General features: G+C 37.0%; 1 protein-coding gene across 2 annotated transcripts in view; it reads right to left on the reverse strand.

Moving 5' to 3' along the window:
• Positions 1–17,262, reverse strand: part of LOC145670604 (uncharacterized) — a 123,880-nt gene that overhangs the window by 23,318 nt on the left and 83,300 nt on the right. For both annotated transcript variants that reach the window (XM_081739397.1, XM_081739398.1), the window contains exons 5-6: positions 11,794–12,045; positions 6,849–6,926 (exon numbers count right to left, since the gene is read on the reverse strand). In XM_081739397.1, the coding sequence (XP_081595523.1) occupies positions 6,849–6,926; positions 11,794–12,045 (330 nt within the window). The remainder of the gene's footprint in view (positions 1–6,848; positions 6,927–11,793; positions 12,046–17,262) is intronic.

Genomic DNA, 17,262 nt, shown 5'->3' on the forward strand with positions numbered 1-17,262 from the left:
TTTACTAATTGTCAGATTTGTAATTTAGAGATTGTTCGAGCCCACGTTGTGCTACTTTCTTTTATTTTTACTTTGTTACAAAGGGTTTAAAGTAAACTCGTGAACGCTGAACCTTGAAACTTCACTCTAAGAAGAAGAGCTATAATGAATTTGTAAATCTATATGTATAAAAATAAAGTGACTATGTGACATCGCACCGATTGAATCATTCGTTTAATTCCAAATTCAGCCCACAATAGTAATATTTATTTTTTTTATTGTCATTTTTACCAAACACATGACGTAAGGACGCTGTGCATTTAGTTTATATTTCAATCCAGCGAAAACGGGTAATCAACGCTAGTGTTATTTTAAATATTAGCTGCATAATTCTAATATGTCTATCTGAAAATTGATTTATTATGAAGCAAACGAGGGTAATTTTCGTTATGAAACAAAATATGGATATAGTCAAGGTAACTTTCTAAATTTCTATCTTCCTCTAACCAACAACCTCTCTCTCTCTCGTTCTGAAACAATTTTGCCTTCCATTTTCGTTTACTACAGTACAAGAAAGCCTACTATTCGCAGCTCGAAATTCCCTTGAGAATACGCTGTTCGTTCTTAGTACACGCTCTTCTGAGCCGAATCCCCGAACTTTAAATTGACGGCGTCTGGTTTACGCCGGAGAATTATATCCTGTTCTGTCATTATATATTCTTTAACTGTAGAAAAATTTCCATTGGAAGTTAAACTTAATTTTAAATCACAGTGGCGGCTGGTACTATATGTTGCATGGTTGTGCAACCGGATATTTTTTTAAATACTAAAAATATTTTTAAGTGTTAAAGTAGTGTATCAGTAAAAAATAAACCTTTGCTCTTGAGCGCAAAACAGTATTGATGCATTTCTGAAAAAAGTCAATTAAAAAACGGAAAGAAAGAGAGAGATTTACCTTTCCAGTGGCAGCGAACGTTGCCACTGGAAGCAGTAACATTGAGCATATGGCAGCGAGCTCCTATCTCTTAACATGGGAAAGTGGATTTATTTTTGCAATGCTCCTATCTTCCCGTATTGGTCCCTTACGGTTGCATTTTTTCCGCAACTGGTCAGCTTCTGTAATAGTTACGAATTCCTCCGCTTAGCAGCGCTTGACTCAGTTGATAGGGTGAGGAAGATACAGACGCGTGGAAGAAAGAAGTTATTCACAAAACATAAACTCGCAAAGAACAAATATAAATCTGGTGGTAGCAGGGACGGATCCAGGCTGAAAGTTTGGGGGGCGGTCGTTCGAAGTCAATAGATTTTATTTAACATTTATAATACAAAGGTGAAAATTCTTGGGATAAGATTTATTTTAAAAAAATCATATTCTGGGGGGGAAGGGGGGTCAATCGAGTCTCCAAGAAGAAAATGTCTTACTACGGGTCTAATTCCTAGCTCTGTGTCCTTCGTGCACATGATTCCGTGTTCGATTTCCGGCGGAGAGCATAAATTAATATCAAATCATTCACTTCCAATACTCACTGTTAAAAATACTTTCTTAAATCTTGAGAAACCGTTTCTTATCTGTGCACCGAGAATATATTTTCTTAGAAACAAGAATTTGAAACTCTTATTAATGAGAAATGAAGAAAAGTAGATGAGGTTGTATAAAGCAAAACGAGAAAATATACTGTTACTTTCCTAATGAATGAGAATTACCAAATCTCATTTCTAAGAAAATATTGTCTTGGTGCACAGATAGGAAGCGATTTCTCAAATTTAAGAAATTATTTTTAACAGTGCTCATGTCTTCTTTCGCCTAATTTGCTGGAATGTTAAACTTTTTTTTTTTTAATTTTCAAAGGAAAACATCTTAGATTTCATGCTTCTTTACAGACAAAAAAATACGTGGTTCCTGAAAATGGACTTTTTGTCCCGTATATTTATACAAAGAAATGCTAACAAAATGCATATTGTCGGAGGAGAGAGGTGTTTCTGGACCCCAAAGAAAATAAAGCGGAAAATATTTGCGGTAGCGATGCTTTCTATTTTCGAGAAACTAGGCGAGCAGCATTTCAGATTTCAATAAAGTCATAGAAAAATTTGAAGCCCGAAAGATCGAAGAAAGACCTTCCATTCTAAAATAATGCATAGTTTATATAATTAAATAATTTTGTTTAACTGCGTGCATGCAATTTTCTTGCTTTTTTTTCTTCTTTTCGGATTAACGCCATCATTCATGGCTTACAGCACATACTATATATTCGATTTATCTCGTATCCAATAACATGAGTGTAGAGGTTTTGTATATAAATAGTGTATAAACGTACATTGATAGTGGTTGTTTGAAAAAAAGGAAATAGCTTATATATTAAATTAATATTCGAGAAATAATTTAATCAATAATATACAAATAGAGCTTAAAAGACTTTCCTCTTCATATTTCCTGAATATTTCTTGGATAGGACTCAAGAATGCTGGGGGAGGGGAACACTTGCGCGTACCTACATACCTTTGATATTGCAACATTGCAACCGGTGCTTGTACAGACTACGAGCCGCTACTGTTAAATCATGATTGACGTGCTAGAACGTAAAGTGGTAGGAAGGTGGGAAAAGATGATACGATTGATGGACGGTACTAAAACAAAAATCGTACTTGAAGACGAAGTTAGGATAGCCTACGTGAAAGCTTCATGGTTGGGGCAAGTGATCTGCAAATAATGGCAAAATACCTATGATGATTCTAATAGTAATATCATTTAAGGGTCTTCACAGAAACAAAATCTTGTGAATTAATATGCTCGACATAAACGATTTAGAATTTAGATTTCTGGGCTTTCTGTATCTATGCTATGGCCATGTTAGCCTGTCACGTACGAGGGATGTCGTCCCTCGGCGATTACACTATGCGGGAAAAGGAAAGGAAGATAGGTTTGGGGAAGAAAGGAAGCGACCTGGGACCTATAAGTTAGGTACCACCCAGGCGTTGTGAATGAGTAAAAACCCCTGTTAAACATGTTAAAACAGTGTTCAAAAATAGTTTCTAAAAAATATCAAAACATTGGAAGTTGTTTTTTGTGCAGTGTGTTCTATGATGTATTTTGTGCAGTGTGTTCTATGGTTTGTTCTTCGTTGGATGAAATCATTTATCATAGTATCATAGCCTTTGTAATGCCGGTTTCGATTTTTAGAATTAGCAACATGGTATGTCTTCTGTGTTAATATGCTTATAGTTTGAACTTACAGTGAAGAATTTAGTATTTCTCTAAGTGGGTAAAGGGCATACTATAAATTTGCGGTAGTCGTGATTTGTAGACCCCCCCCTCCAAATTCACAGTTCTAATCCCGGGGCTCTTTGGCCTATACGTCACTGATTATAATATAAAAGTTATATTTAAAATTAAGGTTATTCGGTATTTTTCTCACAGTGAGACATGAATTAAGACCAAATCACATCAAGTTTTGTCTGGAAAATTTTATTAACGTGTTGGTTATTAAAAGAGGTTAAAATATAAATGGATGTAAAAATAAAATAACTTCCCCAAGCAATAGACTTTGAAATACCCTAAGTCATGAAATTGTAATGTTGTCACAGTATTATTTTATTTCCAGTTCCCGAGTTCCTTTACTTCAATTCTACGTCATTAATTCATGTACAAGTTGAAGTACGGTAGTATTTTACTGAAACAACTTCACTTTGTTCAGTGACATTGTTGTCAAGTCGATGTGAATGATCTTGTGGAAACTTTTATAGAAAGTTCGGACAGATTGAGAACTTTTCTAAAAAGCTGAGTAATGACTCACGCATATACTAGTACTAGCAGCGTTCACCCCGCTTCGCTGCGGTCACCCCGGAACGCAATAAACTTTGTTACTTAGATAATTTTTACTTTTTCGCTTTCAAGTGATATGATAAAAACCATAGAAGATTGCAGTAAATCTTAACATTATATCGCCTGTCATTTATGTTAACCCGCCCCGCTTCGCTGCGGTCATCCCGGTGCTGGCATATTGTAAAAGTGTCTGTAAAAATAAGCAAATCAATTAAAAAATTTTAAACAGAAGATTCAAGCTATTTTCCGCTGTATATCGCCTGTCATTTATGTTAACCCGCCGAGTGACACGGTCATGCGGGTTGCATATAAATACGTTTATTTTTACCTATGATGAACTAATAACAAAGGATTTGTACGTTATGGACACTTGAATGGTCAATTATCTCAAGACACTGGTAATTAAAAATTAAAGTGATATGATAAAAACCATCTAGGGTCCAAATCCTAATAACCCCCCAAAAATGAAAGAAATTGGTTCAGCCGTATTAGCGTGATGAGCGGACAAAATATTGTACGTTCTCTTTTATATATATAGATTATTTGTTTTCTTTTATGTTCTTGTATAACTGAAGGATATTTGTTTTTATTTGAATTTTGTATTATGTTATACAAACTAGCTGAACCTGCGCTCTCTACACAGCTCATCAATCACATATGAGCACGAATCTCTGTGTCATTCCTCACATGTCCCTTTACAGACACAAGTGAAGGACGTCTTGATAAAAATCGGTAAGGGGTACCATAAAGGGGTGATTTTTTCTATTATTTTTTTTCAATATCTCTCACCGTCTGCAAGATTTGAGCCTATTTCCGGTTGAATTTTCTATTCATGTATGATCAGTGTTTTATTTCTTCTTGCATGCAGTATGTAATAAGCAAATACATTACACACACAATTAACTTAATGTCAGTGATATATGGTGTTCATTGGACAAAACACTCCAAACAATAAAGTTTCATCTTAGACTGGAGAAATGGTTATCCTTCGTTTTTTATTATTATTTGCCTATGAAAAGAACGCCGGAGAGATATACTAATCCCGTATACAAATGTGTGGTGTTGCAATGTATAATATGATATGATGCTTTGGATGCTCGTAGGATATGATGCTTTACTTTAAAAAAAAAAAAAATCAACATTTCCAGTGTGCCCCCAAAAATGTAATAAAGAAATAACGGCAATGTTTTTAAAAAGAATATTCAATTAGAACTGATCAATCTACACAAAATTTTCAATCGATCAGTGAAAACGGCATCTTTCTAGAGCTTCTGGTTTCCGAGATATCATTATCAAAACAATTGGCCACAAACATATAAATTTTTCTTGACCATAAATATATAAACCTAGCATCATTTAAAATAAAAAAGATTTAAAAAAGGAAGAAGGAGGGAGGGAGAGATAGATAGATAGATAGATAGAGAGAGAGAGAGAACGAAACAGACCTAAGTCCTATTCCACCATTTAACGTTGCAACTTTTCACTTTGCGCTTTGCAATTTTCAGCAAGTTTTATGTTCCACGAAAATATATTTCTGCAAAGTGAAAAGTGCAAAGTGCAAAGCGAAAACTTGCAAAGACTTCGCAGAAAATATCTGACTTTTGTTCCAACATCATCTTAAAACTAAAAAGTGCAAAGCTAGAGTTTGCAATGTTGTGTCATATTTTGCAAAGAATAATTTGACTATGCCTGAATGATTGATTAAGAGTCATTGTCGATTGAAAATGTTTCGAAGGTTATTATATTCATCAAGTGAGGATGCAATTCCTAAGAAAGTGTATAAAAACAGAATCAACTTCCACGGCATGAATTTATTTCAGTTTAAAGAATACTTTCGTTTGACAAGTGAGCAAGTAGAATTCGTATTAGAGCACATTGGACCGGCTTTGGAAAGAACAACAAAATGTAGTAAAACCCTTACAGCAAGACAACTACTACTCCTTTGCCTTCATTGGCTAGGAAATGGTACGGATTAGGACAAAATGCACCGTGTGTCGAAAGCAACTTCTTTTTTTTTTAGAACAGTGCATAGCAGTGGCGTATTTACAATTTTGTTTCGGGAGGGGCTTTGCTAACTTTCGGGGGGGGGGGGTTTGCCTGAAAATATGAAAATTCTGCAAGATATTTCATATACTTTACTATAGTAAGTAAGATTTCGGGGGGGGGGACTTAAGCCCGGAAGCCCCCCCCCTAAATACGCCACTGGTGCATAGTGTTGCTAACTCTATTATAAACATTATGGGCCTTGTGCAGTGTCATTTAGACGTACAATTAGCTTCATACTAAAGGCCTGACTACCACAGGAAACATATGTTAATCGAACTCCTTAGTATGACACTAATCACGTGTCAGAACGACTCTGCATAAGACAATATGGGCCTTACGCAGACTCGTTCTGACGCGTGATTAGTGCCACACTAAAGAGTTCGACAAACATGTTTCCTGCAGTATTCAGGGCTTTAGTATGACGCTAATCATAAGTCAAAACGACTCTGCATAAGGCGGTATGTTTCCAGATATAGAATAGTTTTGGTCAACTTGTCTTTAAATGAACCAAACAATATATTACGTTTTTCTTTGACTACTTGAAGAACTGCTATTTTCTTCTCATCTACTTATTTTCTTTTTTCTCCATTCTGAAATAATTCACTAAAATTCCTATTACGAATCCTTGCAAATTACTAACTAGAATATAGCACCTAAAGTCGCACGTCAACGTTCAACTGTCACTTTGCAAAGAATTTGCAACTTTGCAGTTGCAGAACATCAAATTGCAAAGTTCTTCAAAAGTAATGGTGGAACTCAAAAACTTTTCACGTAGCAAATTTTGCAAAGTGAGAAGCGAAAAGTGTGGAAAGTTGCAAAGTTGAATGGTGGAATAAGCCTCTGGATGCCCCCTCCCCAACTATACAAAATTCGGTGCCAGTGGTAGTAAGTTACTCAAGGTTGTTTTAAATTGATTTTTTCAAGTTACCAAATACATATATATTTGTATTATTTGTAAATCAAAATAACATTGATACGAAAATAAGGAAGAATAAAGAGTTACCCTTGCGAAAGTTCTGCTGCCTTTTCACCTTCATACGTTGTTATAGCTCTCGTTGTTCCATATGTTTCCAACCGATGGCTGAAAAGGAAGAAAATTGTTATTTGACATTTTCAAATCTCTCTTAACTTATTGACATATTATTATTATTTACAATAAATGGTGCGCATACTATTCGAAAGTTCGTTTCTTCAGCTTTCAGACGATACGGACCTCACGCATTAGAGGTAAGTGCTTTACCACTGAGCCACTGTCCTCTCCTTGGAATTTTCGATAACCCTGGGTAAGTTCAATAAAGAATTCCCTGGGTAAGTTTCATCTTCTAATATGAGGGGGCTAGTATAATACAAACCCAACTTGATGCACAAATATACATGTTTTAATGTTAAATTGGCTTTATAATCGCTGATATGAAAAGTAAAATTATAACTTAATGTAATCATTCTATCCTTCGAAGATAACAGCGATTGAAGGCAATAGTGACCGTCTAAATAAAGCTTCACAAAGCAATAGTTTGTATTTTATGCTCATGTATATATCTTGTAGTTAGAGCATTGGAATACTAGATGACTGTTGTTCTGGATGGTTCAAAATCCTCTTATGATGGGCAATCCGTAATAATTAGCATTAAATCGTTAAGCCTGTCTCCTTCCATTGATGACCTCAAAGTGTCCTTTGTTAATCCCTCCCCTTCAAAACTCCCCCAAAAATCAAAACTACTGGTAGGTAAAACTTGGGAATACGAATGGTAAATAAACGATAGCCGCTATACTCGTATTTCTATCTAATCGCCACGCAATCTGCTTCCCGGGACTTTTCGATCCCTGAAAAGAAACTGAGAAATCACTCACTTGTACTATTTTATATAATAATATAGATTGCAGGAAGAGAAGGTACTCCCTTATTCTTCACTGACTTTTCTAAAGTCATTCCAAGCAGTCAGTATGACTTTAAAGATCTTCGCTACAGCGAAATTAAACTACAGCTAATTTTAGAGTTTTTCTGTAATATCTTCAAAACAAATAAAAACATTCGAAAAGCGGAAACGTAGTGAACTAGACAATAGAATTTTACATGTTGTACCGTTATCACAACTCATCTATCTGCTTTCGATTTGGAATTGTAGATAGATTTAACATTTTTTGCGGGTTCTGTAAATAGCGGCATACCAAAATCAGATAAGTGAATTGCGGTAAAGATATCACATGCAAAATCGTATTGTTTAGTTCACTACGTTTCTGTTTTTTCGAATATTTTTATTTGTTTTGAAGATGTTACAGAAAAACTCTAAACTTAGCGGTAGTTTAATTTCGCTGTAGTGGAGACCCTTAAGGGGTCGTCCACATATTACGTAACGCGCCAAAGGGGGGGAGTGGGTTCGATCTTCCGTTACGAAGTATGATAAGGGGGGAGGAGGGATTTAAATCCTCGTTACGTAACGTATGTTTCTGTAATTTTTATTTTTATTCTCAGGTTTCTATGTAGTCTTTTAAACATACAGTACTTGTATTCAGTTCTTTTCTTTTTTATAAATAAATAAATAAACATTGCTATTGTTTTGGAAAATTGTGAACATATAGCCTATATAAATTGAACCATGCAGAAGGGATTCGAGGACGCTACTAGACACCAGCATGACTGGTGACGAACCCTGCGTGTATTACAATACAATAAAACACCGTTTTGTTGCTATCGCTGCATTGCGTTTACGGCACACGCTTTTCTGGAGTACATTGTTAGAAATCGTAACCAGCGCTTGAAAATGCCCTCGCGTTCCCACTTCTGGGACTGATTCAGGACAAGAAGAATTTGAAAAGAGATAAACTGAAGTCCAAAGTCCAAAGATTCTCGAAAGCTTGTTCACAAACGAGATGTCCCTGATCCTTCACGTGTGCAGCCACTTAGAATCTATGGTTGGCGAGGAAGAAAACTTCTTTGCATTGTCGACACGGCGAACTTCAAATACAAGAAGCACTCTGGACCGAACCCCTTCCCCCCCGAAAAAAGTCGATGTCAGTTTTTTAGATCCTGTTTCACCTGCATCTTCCGGCAGTATTTCTTCTTTGCCATCAACGGTGACCTAAAAGGATGGGTGAGATCTCCTTGGGAAAACGACAGTATGCAATTTCGAAGAATTAAGACTGGTTAACCCCTTCAGTGTGGATGGCGTGTTAACTCGTGTCTTCAAAACGCACCTGCTGTACGGATGGCGTATATATACGCTTTCATTTTGCTTTGGCTATTTTGTATTGCGTATGGCGAATATATTTGCCCATAGTATGAGTAATGTTATTCCCGACAATATTTAGCGAGTTTGAGCTCACCTAGGAACCCCAAGAGACAACACAGCAAAATTGGGCTTCATCTGTTGAGGCATTCCCAAATTTTTTGTAACCTAACCATATGATGATGATGATTATGATGATGATGATAACCATAAATACGACAATGACAAGTTATAGAAGCTAATTAGAAGCAACAAAGATCATAATGCCGAAAATTTCATTGTGATTGCTTGAGAGATTCAAAAGTTATTAAAAGGTAACAAATTCGAAAGTTCTACAAACAAAACTAAACTTTTTACAGCGGTTCGCATCTGAAAATTACGCACTGAAGGGGTTAATGAAACAACCTTATAGGGTTAAAATATTATTCCGGTACTACCAATTTTTAATACTTTGATTTGTTGCTGAAAAAACACTACAAACTTATTCAGAATACAAGCATTTTGTGATAAAAAGTTCTATCATTAAATATATATATATATAATTGTAATAATTTCCAAAATAAGCAAACTTGGAGAAAGAACAAAAATCATAAAGTGTTACGTAACAAAGGGGGGAGGGGCTCAGACTTGTGTGACAAGGGGAAGGGAGGGGGTAAAAATTGGTCAAAAATGGCGTTACGTAATATGTGGATGTCCCCTAAATCCTCAGAACCAAACCCAATATTCTACCAAAATCGAATATTTTACGAAAGTTATCGTGGAACACGCTTTTAATTGGGGTAAAAGTGTAATATGTGCCATTATTCATCATTAACTTTAAGTTCATGCAATGGGAATCATTGAACAATCTCAAAGGAAATATGTACGATATGTCTTCAAAGTCATTTTTGTTTTACAAAATTATCGTAAAACATATTTTAATTTTAATTTAGGAGTTTGTATTTTTGACACTTTTTAACCCCAAATAGAGGGATGATTGGTGAGCATCAAAGAAAATATGCACCTTGTTGCATCAAAATAGAATCCTTTGTTATTTTTCATAATTAGAAGAAATTGGTGAAAGCTGTCATAGAAATTTTTTTAATCATATAATTTAAATAAGGAAGTTTCGAAATATGGGTGGATATTTCTCTTTTATCTACTTATCTTTGAAATGTCGATTTTAACTACAACCGATAGTAATTATCGGGATAATACAGAAAATTACATACAATGTTTTATCAATTCCAATAATTTTTACCCTTTCTACCTTTAGCAACACTATTCATCATAATTTTTCTCCATCACTCATAGACTACTTGCCGAAAAAAAAAGGTTATATATAATATGGTTCTTAGGAACTTTCTTTACCTTTCCTAATTCCTGCTCAATGTTCTTAAACGCATTTGCAACATTGTAGTTTTATAGTCCTCATATATTTCGATTTTTTAGCTAACAAAATCTTAACTCTCTGAAAGAAGACTTATGATGACAATTAATTTGATTGGGAATTTCGAATTTTTTTTTATTTTCATTCTTCTGTATTCTTAATAAACTCAAAAGGTATATTATCTACCTTTTTGTTCTTCATTTCGTTGTATGTTTTTGAATTTCTCCCATGAACCATCCTCGTTTACTTCGTTTTTCGTTTTAATGTCTATAATGTACAGTTTATTCTTGCTGTCATCCAGCTCCTCAATGTATTCTCTCCATCTTCCTCAAACTCAATTCGCTCATTAAACACTAATTTCTATCGTTAGTTTCTATATTGTCATAGTAGTTGTCCTTTGCTGCCCTTCTACAGTATTCGCATGAAATTTACTCTCACATATAATATTCAAATTTTACTCTCTTTCTAAATTCCTCTTGTCACCTTCTCTTCTATTGCATATTTCCCTGTCTTTGTTCATTTCCCTTCTTAATTCGCGAACTTTCTATATATCCTTTCTTTCCCTTCTCCAGTCTCCCTTCGTCATGGAAAACAATTGTTGATGGTTAAGCAATGAAAAAGTAGTGTGCCTGCAGCCGAGACTACTTTGAATAACCAAGAAGTGTAGCTTTAAAAAAAATCATTCTTTGAAAGTGACACACGTCAGGCAGACATTCTAATCACATTAACCTAATGTTTAAGAACAGCCATAACTTTAATTTGTTCTGCCTATGTTTTTACTTCTTCCTTATAGATCTAAATACTTTCAGCATTGATCCATTTATTTCGTACTCGAAATATTTGGGAGGGACATGTCCCCCTGCCCCCCTGACAGAGACGCCCGTGTTAATGTAGAATTCAAACTCAGGAGACAATTGCCTCACTTGCCCTTCCCAAATGACACCCTTCTTAAAATGACGTATTATAGTGATTATCAGTAGGCTCTCACTCTCGTATGAGAAAAAAATACCTGTGACAATTTAAGAAAAGATTACTTGGCAACCCTGATGTAAGCTATGAGAATCATGTCTTGCGTAAGTCTGGTGAAATTGGATATTTTACGACCGACAGTTTGTCGGTGTGTGTGTATATGCAGAACCTCATATAGTTATCAGACAAGTACAAATGATTTAAATTGGTAATTGTGCGAGTGCTGACGTGCTCTAATATATTAGAATTCTGACTGTTTTTGAAACGTGGCAACAACACGTAGTATACAACTTGACTCTTGTGTACGAACGGATCAAGTTAAATCACACAAACTCTAGAATAATGGGTAAGATCGACATTATTTTAGTATTCATAATACTTACAAGTCCGGTTCAGTTGCATCATTATTTTCTTCCACGGGGAAACGAGCCCTATATATGTTCATATTACTGTCTTTATGTATTGTGTACACATTATATTTTTTTAAATTCTTAGGAAAATATTCACTTGGAATTGTTGCTTCGCCCGTCCAGGTAGTTTTATCGTCAGAAATTGTAGCCGTGAAGTTGATAGGTATCACACTTTCCACTACATGCCTCCTTCCATACAGAAATAGCATCAAGTAATAATTATGCCTATAAAAGAAACAACAAAATTTCAGAGATAATTTACAAAAACAAGTAATATACAAAAACAAGTTCAACTTTTTATTTGCATAATATGAGATCGGCTAATAAGTATTAAGCCTTTTGTACACGAAATGACGTTAGTGTTCCAAATTTTAGAATTTAAGAGGCGTAGCGGGTCAGGCGTAACGTCATTTGACAACTAACAGTTAAAGCTAGTAGATGTGGGAAAAAAGTTTTGAAATTCTCAAAATGAAACATAATGCATTACGTTATGAAGATGAGTGAACTTTCTACAAAATTGGTAGGGAAGGGCACGAGCGAGGTTTCTTTGAAACTCGGCTTGACTCAATCGAAACAGACATCTTTGAGCTCGACTCGAGAACTCGACTCGAAAAAATCCTCCAACTCGACTCGAATTCAGTCCAAGAATGAGCGAGCCAGTCCTCGAATTCGGCCCTGGTTTAGGGTCGTCAACGGCCCGAGCAGCTCGGCTCACAGTTCATTCACTATCGAACCGAACCGAGAAGTGAACCGAGTCAACAGCTCACCCGAACCGAATCGAACCGAGCTGATCGCTCACCGGAACCGAGCCAGTTAGAGCCATCGACTCAGTTGAGCTGAGTCGAACCGAGTCGATGGACTCGTTTCAACTGAACTGGTTCAAACCATCGGCTCAATTGAGCTGAGCCGATGGCTCATATTAACCGAGCCTGCTCGACCTGTTTGCTCAGTTGAACCGAGCTGATCCGGTTGACATTACTACCCGGGTTAGGCTTCTGCTCGGGCTCAAAAATTCGACCGTGCAGCTCTCAGTCTTGATGGAAGAACTACAGTTTATATTTATATTGGTGCTCACGACATTTGAGACTGTCTCGTTATAAAAATCTATTGTCGTCTCGTTCCGTATACTAAAAGTACCCCACGAAGTCCACTAAAAGTACGACACAAGATGCACCCGTGTCGTGAGCAACACTAAAATTAGTGCTTACAATTCTCATGGTTTTCGCTTTCAAGTCTAATCAGGCCATGATGTCAAAACGAGTTAAAACGAACTGAACGAGCGATCTATTTATCAAAGTCGACTCGACTCGAAACTCGATCTCAAAAACAATGACTTGGCTCGGAACTCGACTCGAGAAAATTATCTTTGACTCGACTCGAAATTCGAGTGTAATTCGAGTCGAGTCGAGTTTTTGCTCGACTCGTGCCCATTCTTAAAAGTTGCGCTACATTTTACACTTTTATTTCGAGTTGTTGGCCGCAATATTGTGCAGGCTCGTCAAGAAATTTGTGCCACTTATGGGTAAGATATGTTATCCAAAGCAATAGCCAGAAGATGGTTCGATCGTATTCGTTCTGGAAATGTTCAAGATGCTGCTCACAGTGGGTGAGCAATCACAGCAAACCTAGGTTATATTCTTGCTAAAGTCGAGCGAGACCGGAATGTACGTTGTTATGACATCGCCAATGACCTAAACATTCATTATAAAAAAGTACAGATTGTCCCACATAAAACCGTAACGCCTTACATACCGGTAATTCATCTCTAGTTAAATTGCTTGTAGGGTGACAACACTGTCTCGGAAGTTTGTTATAGTGCATTTTATTGGAAAGTTGAGTGCAGCAGTATGTTCGTGCGCCAGTTGTGAGAAACTCGTATTATTGAGTTGTTTCAATGTGTTACATTTGAATCAGTGCGTGGTAACAAAGAACATTTGTGACAGAAATTGTGCATTTTGCATTAGACAGCGAACTGATATTATGGAATTTTACATAAAGACAATGTAAAGAATGTAAAGAAATGTTTCAAGCGAAGTATCCTGGTAGGAAACTGCCCACGACTAACACTATTCAAGACCTTTACAAGAAATGGAAAGCTGTAGGATTCGTTCAAAATGTGGAGAGAAATAAGCGACCGACAGTTAGGACCCCTGAAACTATAGACAAAATTCGCACGGACATTACGAGAAGCCCCCGCAAGTCGGTAAGGAGGTTTCGCAGCAGTTTGGTTTCAAAGTATGGCCCACATCAGCAACGTGTTCCCTGAAGACAGACTTGTCAGTAGAAACCTTTTGGCCCCAAGGTCCCCAGACTTAACATCGTGTGATTTTTATTTCTGGGGCACACTGAAAAGCAAAGTGTATGCTGATAATCCTCACACAATAGACGATCTTACGTCATCAAACGAGGCCAAGCGATGCCTGGATGCCCATGGCCACCACTTCCAGCATCTATTATAAACAGGCAACTGTTTAACGTTACTATTATGTATTCATTGTTGCTGTTAAAGTGTTACTTGAATCTCATGCGTGAGGCGTAGCGGTTTTGTGTGGGACACCCTGTGTAAAACCATTCGGAGAAAGCTTTGATAGAAATAGAGCTCGACGTTTGGGTGCCACATAATCTAACTCAAAAACGTTCACCCGATCGAATTTCCGTCTGCTGAAACATAACGGACTCAAACCATTTCTGAATCGGTTTATCACAAATGATGAAGAGTGGATAATCTACGAAAACAAAAATGAAATTAAATGAAATGTACCAGTTTAATGTCCCACTATTAGCCTGACTCAGGCCCGTATCCAGGGGGATCTAGGGGGGACGGGCCCCCTAAATTTTGCTGACCCCCATAATTTTTGCTGCCCCCCTAAAATTTTCACGGTAGGCTTGCAAATGAACTATAGTATGGTGATGAACTATAATATGGTTGGATCGGGCCCCTCCTAACTTCAGCTGGGCTCCCCCTACGTTTTTGAGCTGGCTACCGGCCTGACTGACTGTAAACTGTTAGGGAAAAAATGAAATTTTTGAGTTTTACGTCCCACGGTTATGCCGGTTAGTAAGGATGCACACGAGACGAGTCGAGACAGGATTTTTCTGACAATGTTTGAGTCGAGACACGGCTCTTCCAATAGAGAAATATACATTTTTCGAGTCGAGACATCACCTTTACAGTACATTTTCGTGACGGGACAGCCACAAATCTTGTCTCGTGCGCATCCCTACCGGTTAGGCTAAAGGAGACGGTGAAGATGAGAAATGAATGAAATGAAGAAAGTGGGAGGAAACGAAGTACCCCGAGAAAACCCACGCACACGGTGTTTGTCCACCACAAAGTTCGCTTGGCGGAAGCAGGGTTTGAACCCGGAACCCCATGCACCAGAGGTGAACGCTCTACCACTGAGCCACCGCGGCCCCTAACTGTTAGGGAATATCGTAATACAACTCTTAAATTGATTGGTTTGTTAAAATTTGATGGTGACATCAGTAGAATAGAGGGGGTTCATACCCGTGGGAAAATTTTGGCCTAATTTTGGCCCTAAACTGGCCTAAACCAGTATGTTGCTAGGCTAGAATAAGGAAGTATACTCTTGGACTCCTACCAGATGTAAAGAACAAGATAAAACATGCTTTTTTCGTCTTCTCATCTTATATTGTTTAGTTATTTGAACTCCCGCCACCCCCTACTCCTCCTGGAAAGCCAAAGAGCATAAGCGATTAGCCCCTTAGTCCTATTCCCACGAGATGACTAGATTATGAACTGAAAGCATGATATTCAAATGATCGAAGCTTCTCAGCAGATTGTATGAAATTGGTCTTAGTTGCTAAGGTAAATATTATATGCCATGATTTGTTTTTAAAGCGTGGGATTAGACACAGTATATGAGTCTCAGAACGAAACACATACTCATGCAAAATCGTGTTGCTTAGCCCCTTGGCCCTATTCCCACAAAGTGTCTGTAGATTATGAACCGAAGACGTAATATTCAAATGATCAAAGCTTCTCACGAAATTGACTTAGTTGCTAAGGTAAATATTGTATTTCACATTTTTTTAAGACGTGAGACAAGACACAATATATGAGTCTCATAACGAACCACATACCTATACACTCCTCCCCCCCAGACCTCCTGCGAATGGATTCCAATGATTGAGCATATTCTAATAGCGGAAGCTTCTCATAGCATATCATATTGTTTAAAACGAAGGATGTGAAATGTGTTATATGGATATTCACATGATGATGTCTGCTATGACAAGTAAATCGATATCACTTCCTGTTTACTTGTTATGTTCATAGCCTTTTACGGCTATACCACAGGAGCACATGGGAAAATGATGATTTGTGAGAACATCCTGATGCTAGAAACAAGATGAAACATGCCTTTTAGGGTTATCATCAGCTATAGGTTCATGAAAAAACATGCCTTTTCTAGTCGTCTTGTATTGGTTAGCTAATTTGAATTCCCAAGCCCCGCCCCTCCCGCAAAGACTCTTGAACGGCTACCGGATCTTCATCAGAGTCCTTTCAGTTATCACGATTGAAGCCCGCCAATTGATTGTGTTTTCAGCTTAAAACTGTAGTGTGCGTTTTGTGATCTCAGTTATTACGATTAAAGCCTACCAATTAATTGTGTTTTCAGCCTAAAACTGTAGTGTGTGTTTTGTGATAGCGGTCGTTCTTATTAAAATAGGTAAGTAAAATATATATATGTTCTTTCTTCATTTAGTTATAAAGGCAGTTGAAAGAACAAGTGTATTTATTCATAGTTCCGTTCAGGTTCTAACATTTAAAAAAACACAGACACATACATACATATATGTGAATGTCTGTTTTGCTAGTCTCTTTCTTTCTCTGTTTGCTAGCACATTGAACTCCATCTTAAAATGGTTTAGTTTCAAGAGCAACAGATAAGATGCCATTGTCAAATGTTTTGATGATTCGTATTGCAACTAGATAACAAACTGACCTAGTTAAAAACACATACATATAAGTGAGATTGTATGATGCTTCTGTTCGCTGTACGTTGATTTCTAAGAAAATGATAAGATGGAATTCTTGAATGTTTTCTGGTTCGCATTGCAATTATATATCAGTTGACGCAAGAAGTGTCTGTAGACTTGGTGTTTTAATTTTGATAATATGATGCATACCTGTCTGTCTTTCTGTCTGTAAATGAAATCTTTGAACAATGAAGAGTTTTACGTGCAACAATAAAGCCAACAAGTTCTGTCTGTCTTTCTATGTCGGCTATGCTAATGGAGACGGTGGTGATGAGTTGAGTTGATTTTAGTTTAGCGTCCCTTTCAGCAGCGAGGCTATATGAGACGTGGACCTACTGATTAACGTGGAATCCGAACCACATGAGCTCCCCGCCGGGACGGTGGTGATGAGAAATGAATGAAATGTTGGAAAGGAGATAGTTGGAATAAATTCACGTA

The sequence above is a fragment of the Thermobia domestica genome, chromosome 14, assembly GCF_964235325.1.
Source record: "Thermobia domestica chromosome 14, izTheDome1.hap1.1, whole genome shotgun sequence".
NCBI classification, from domain to species: Eukaryota; Metazoa; Arthropoda; class Insecta; order Zygentoma; family Lepismatidae; genus Thermobia; species Thermobia domestica.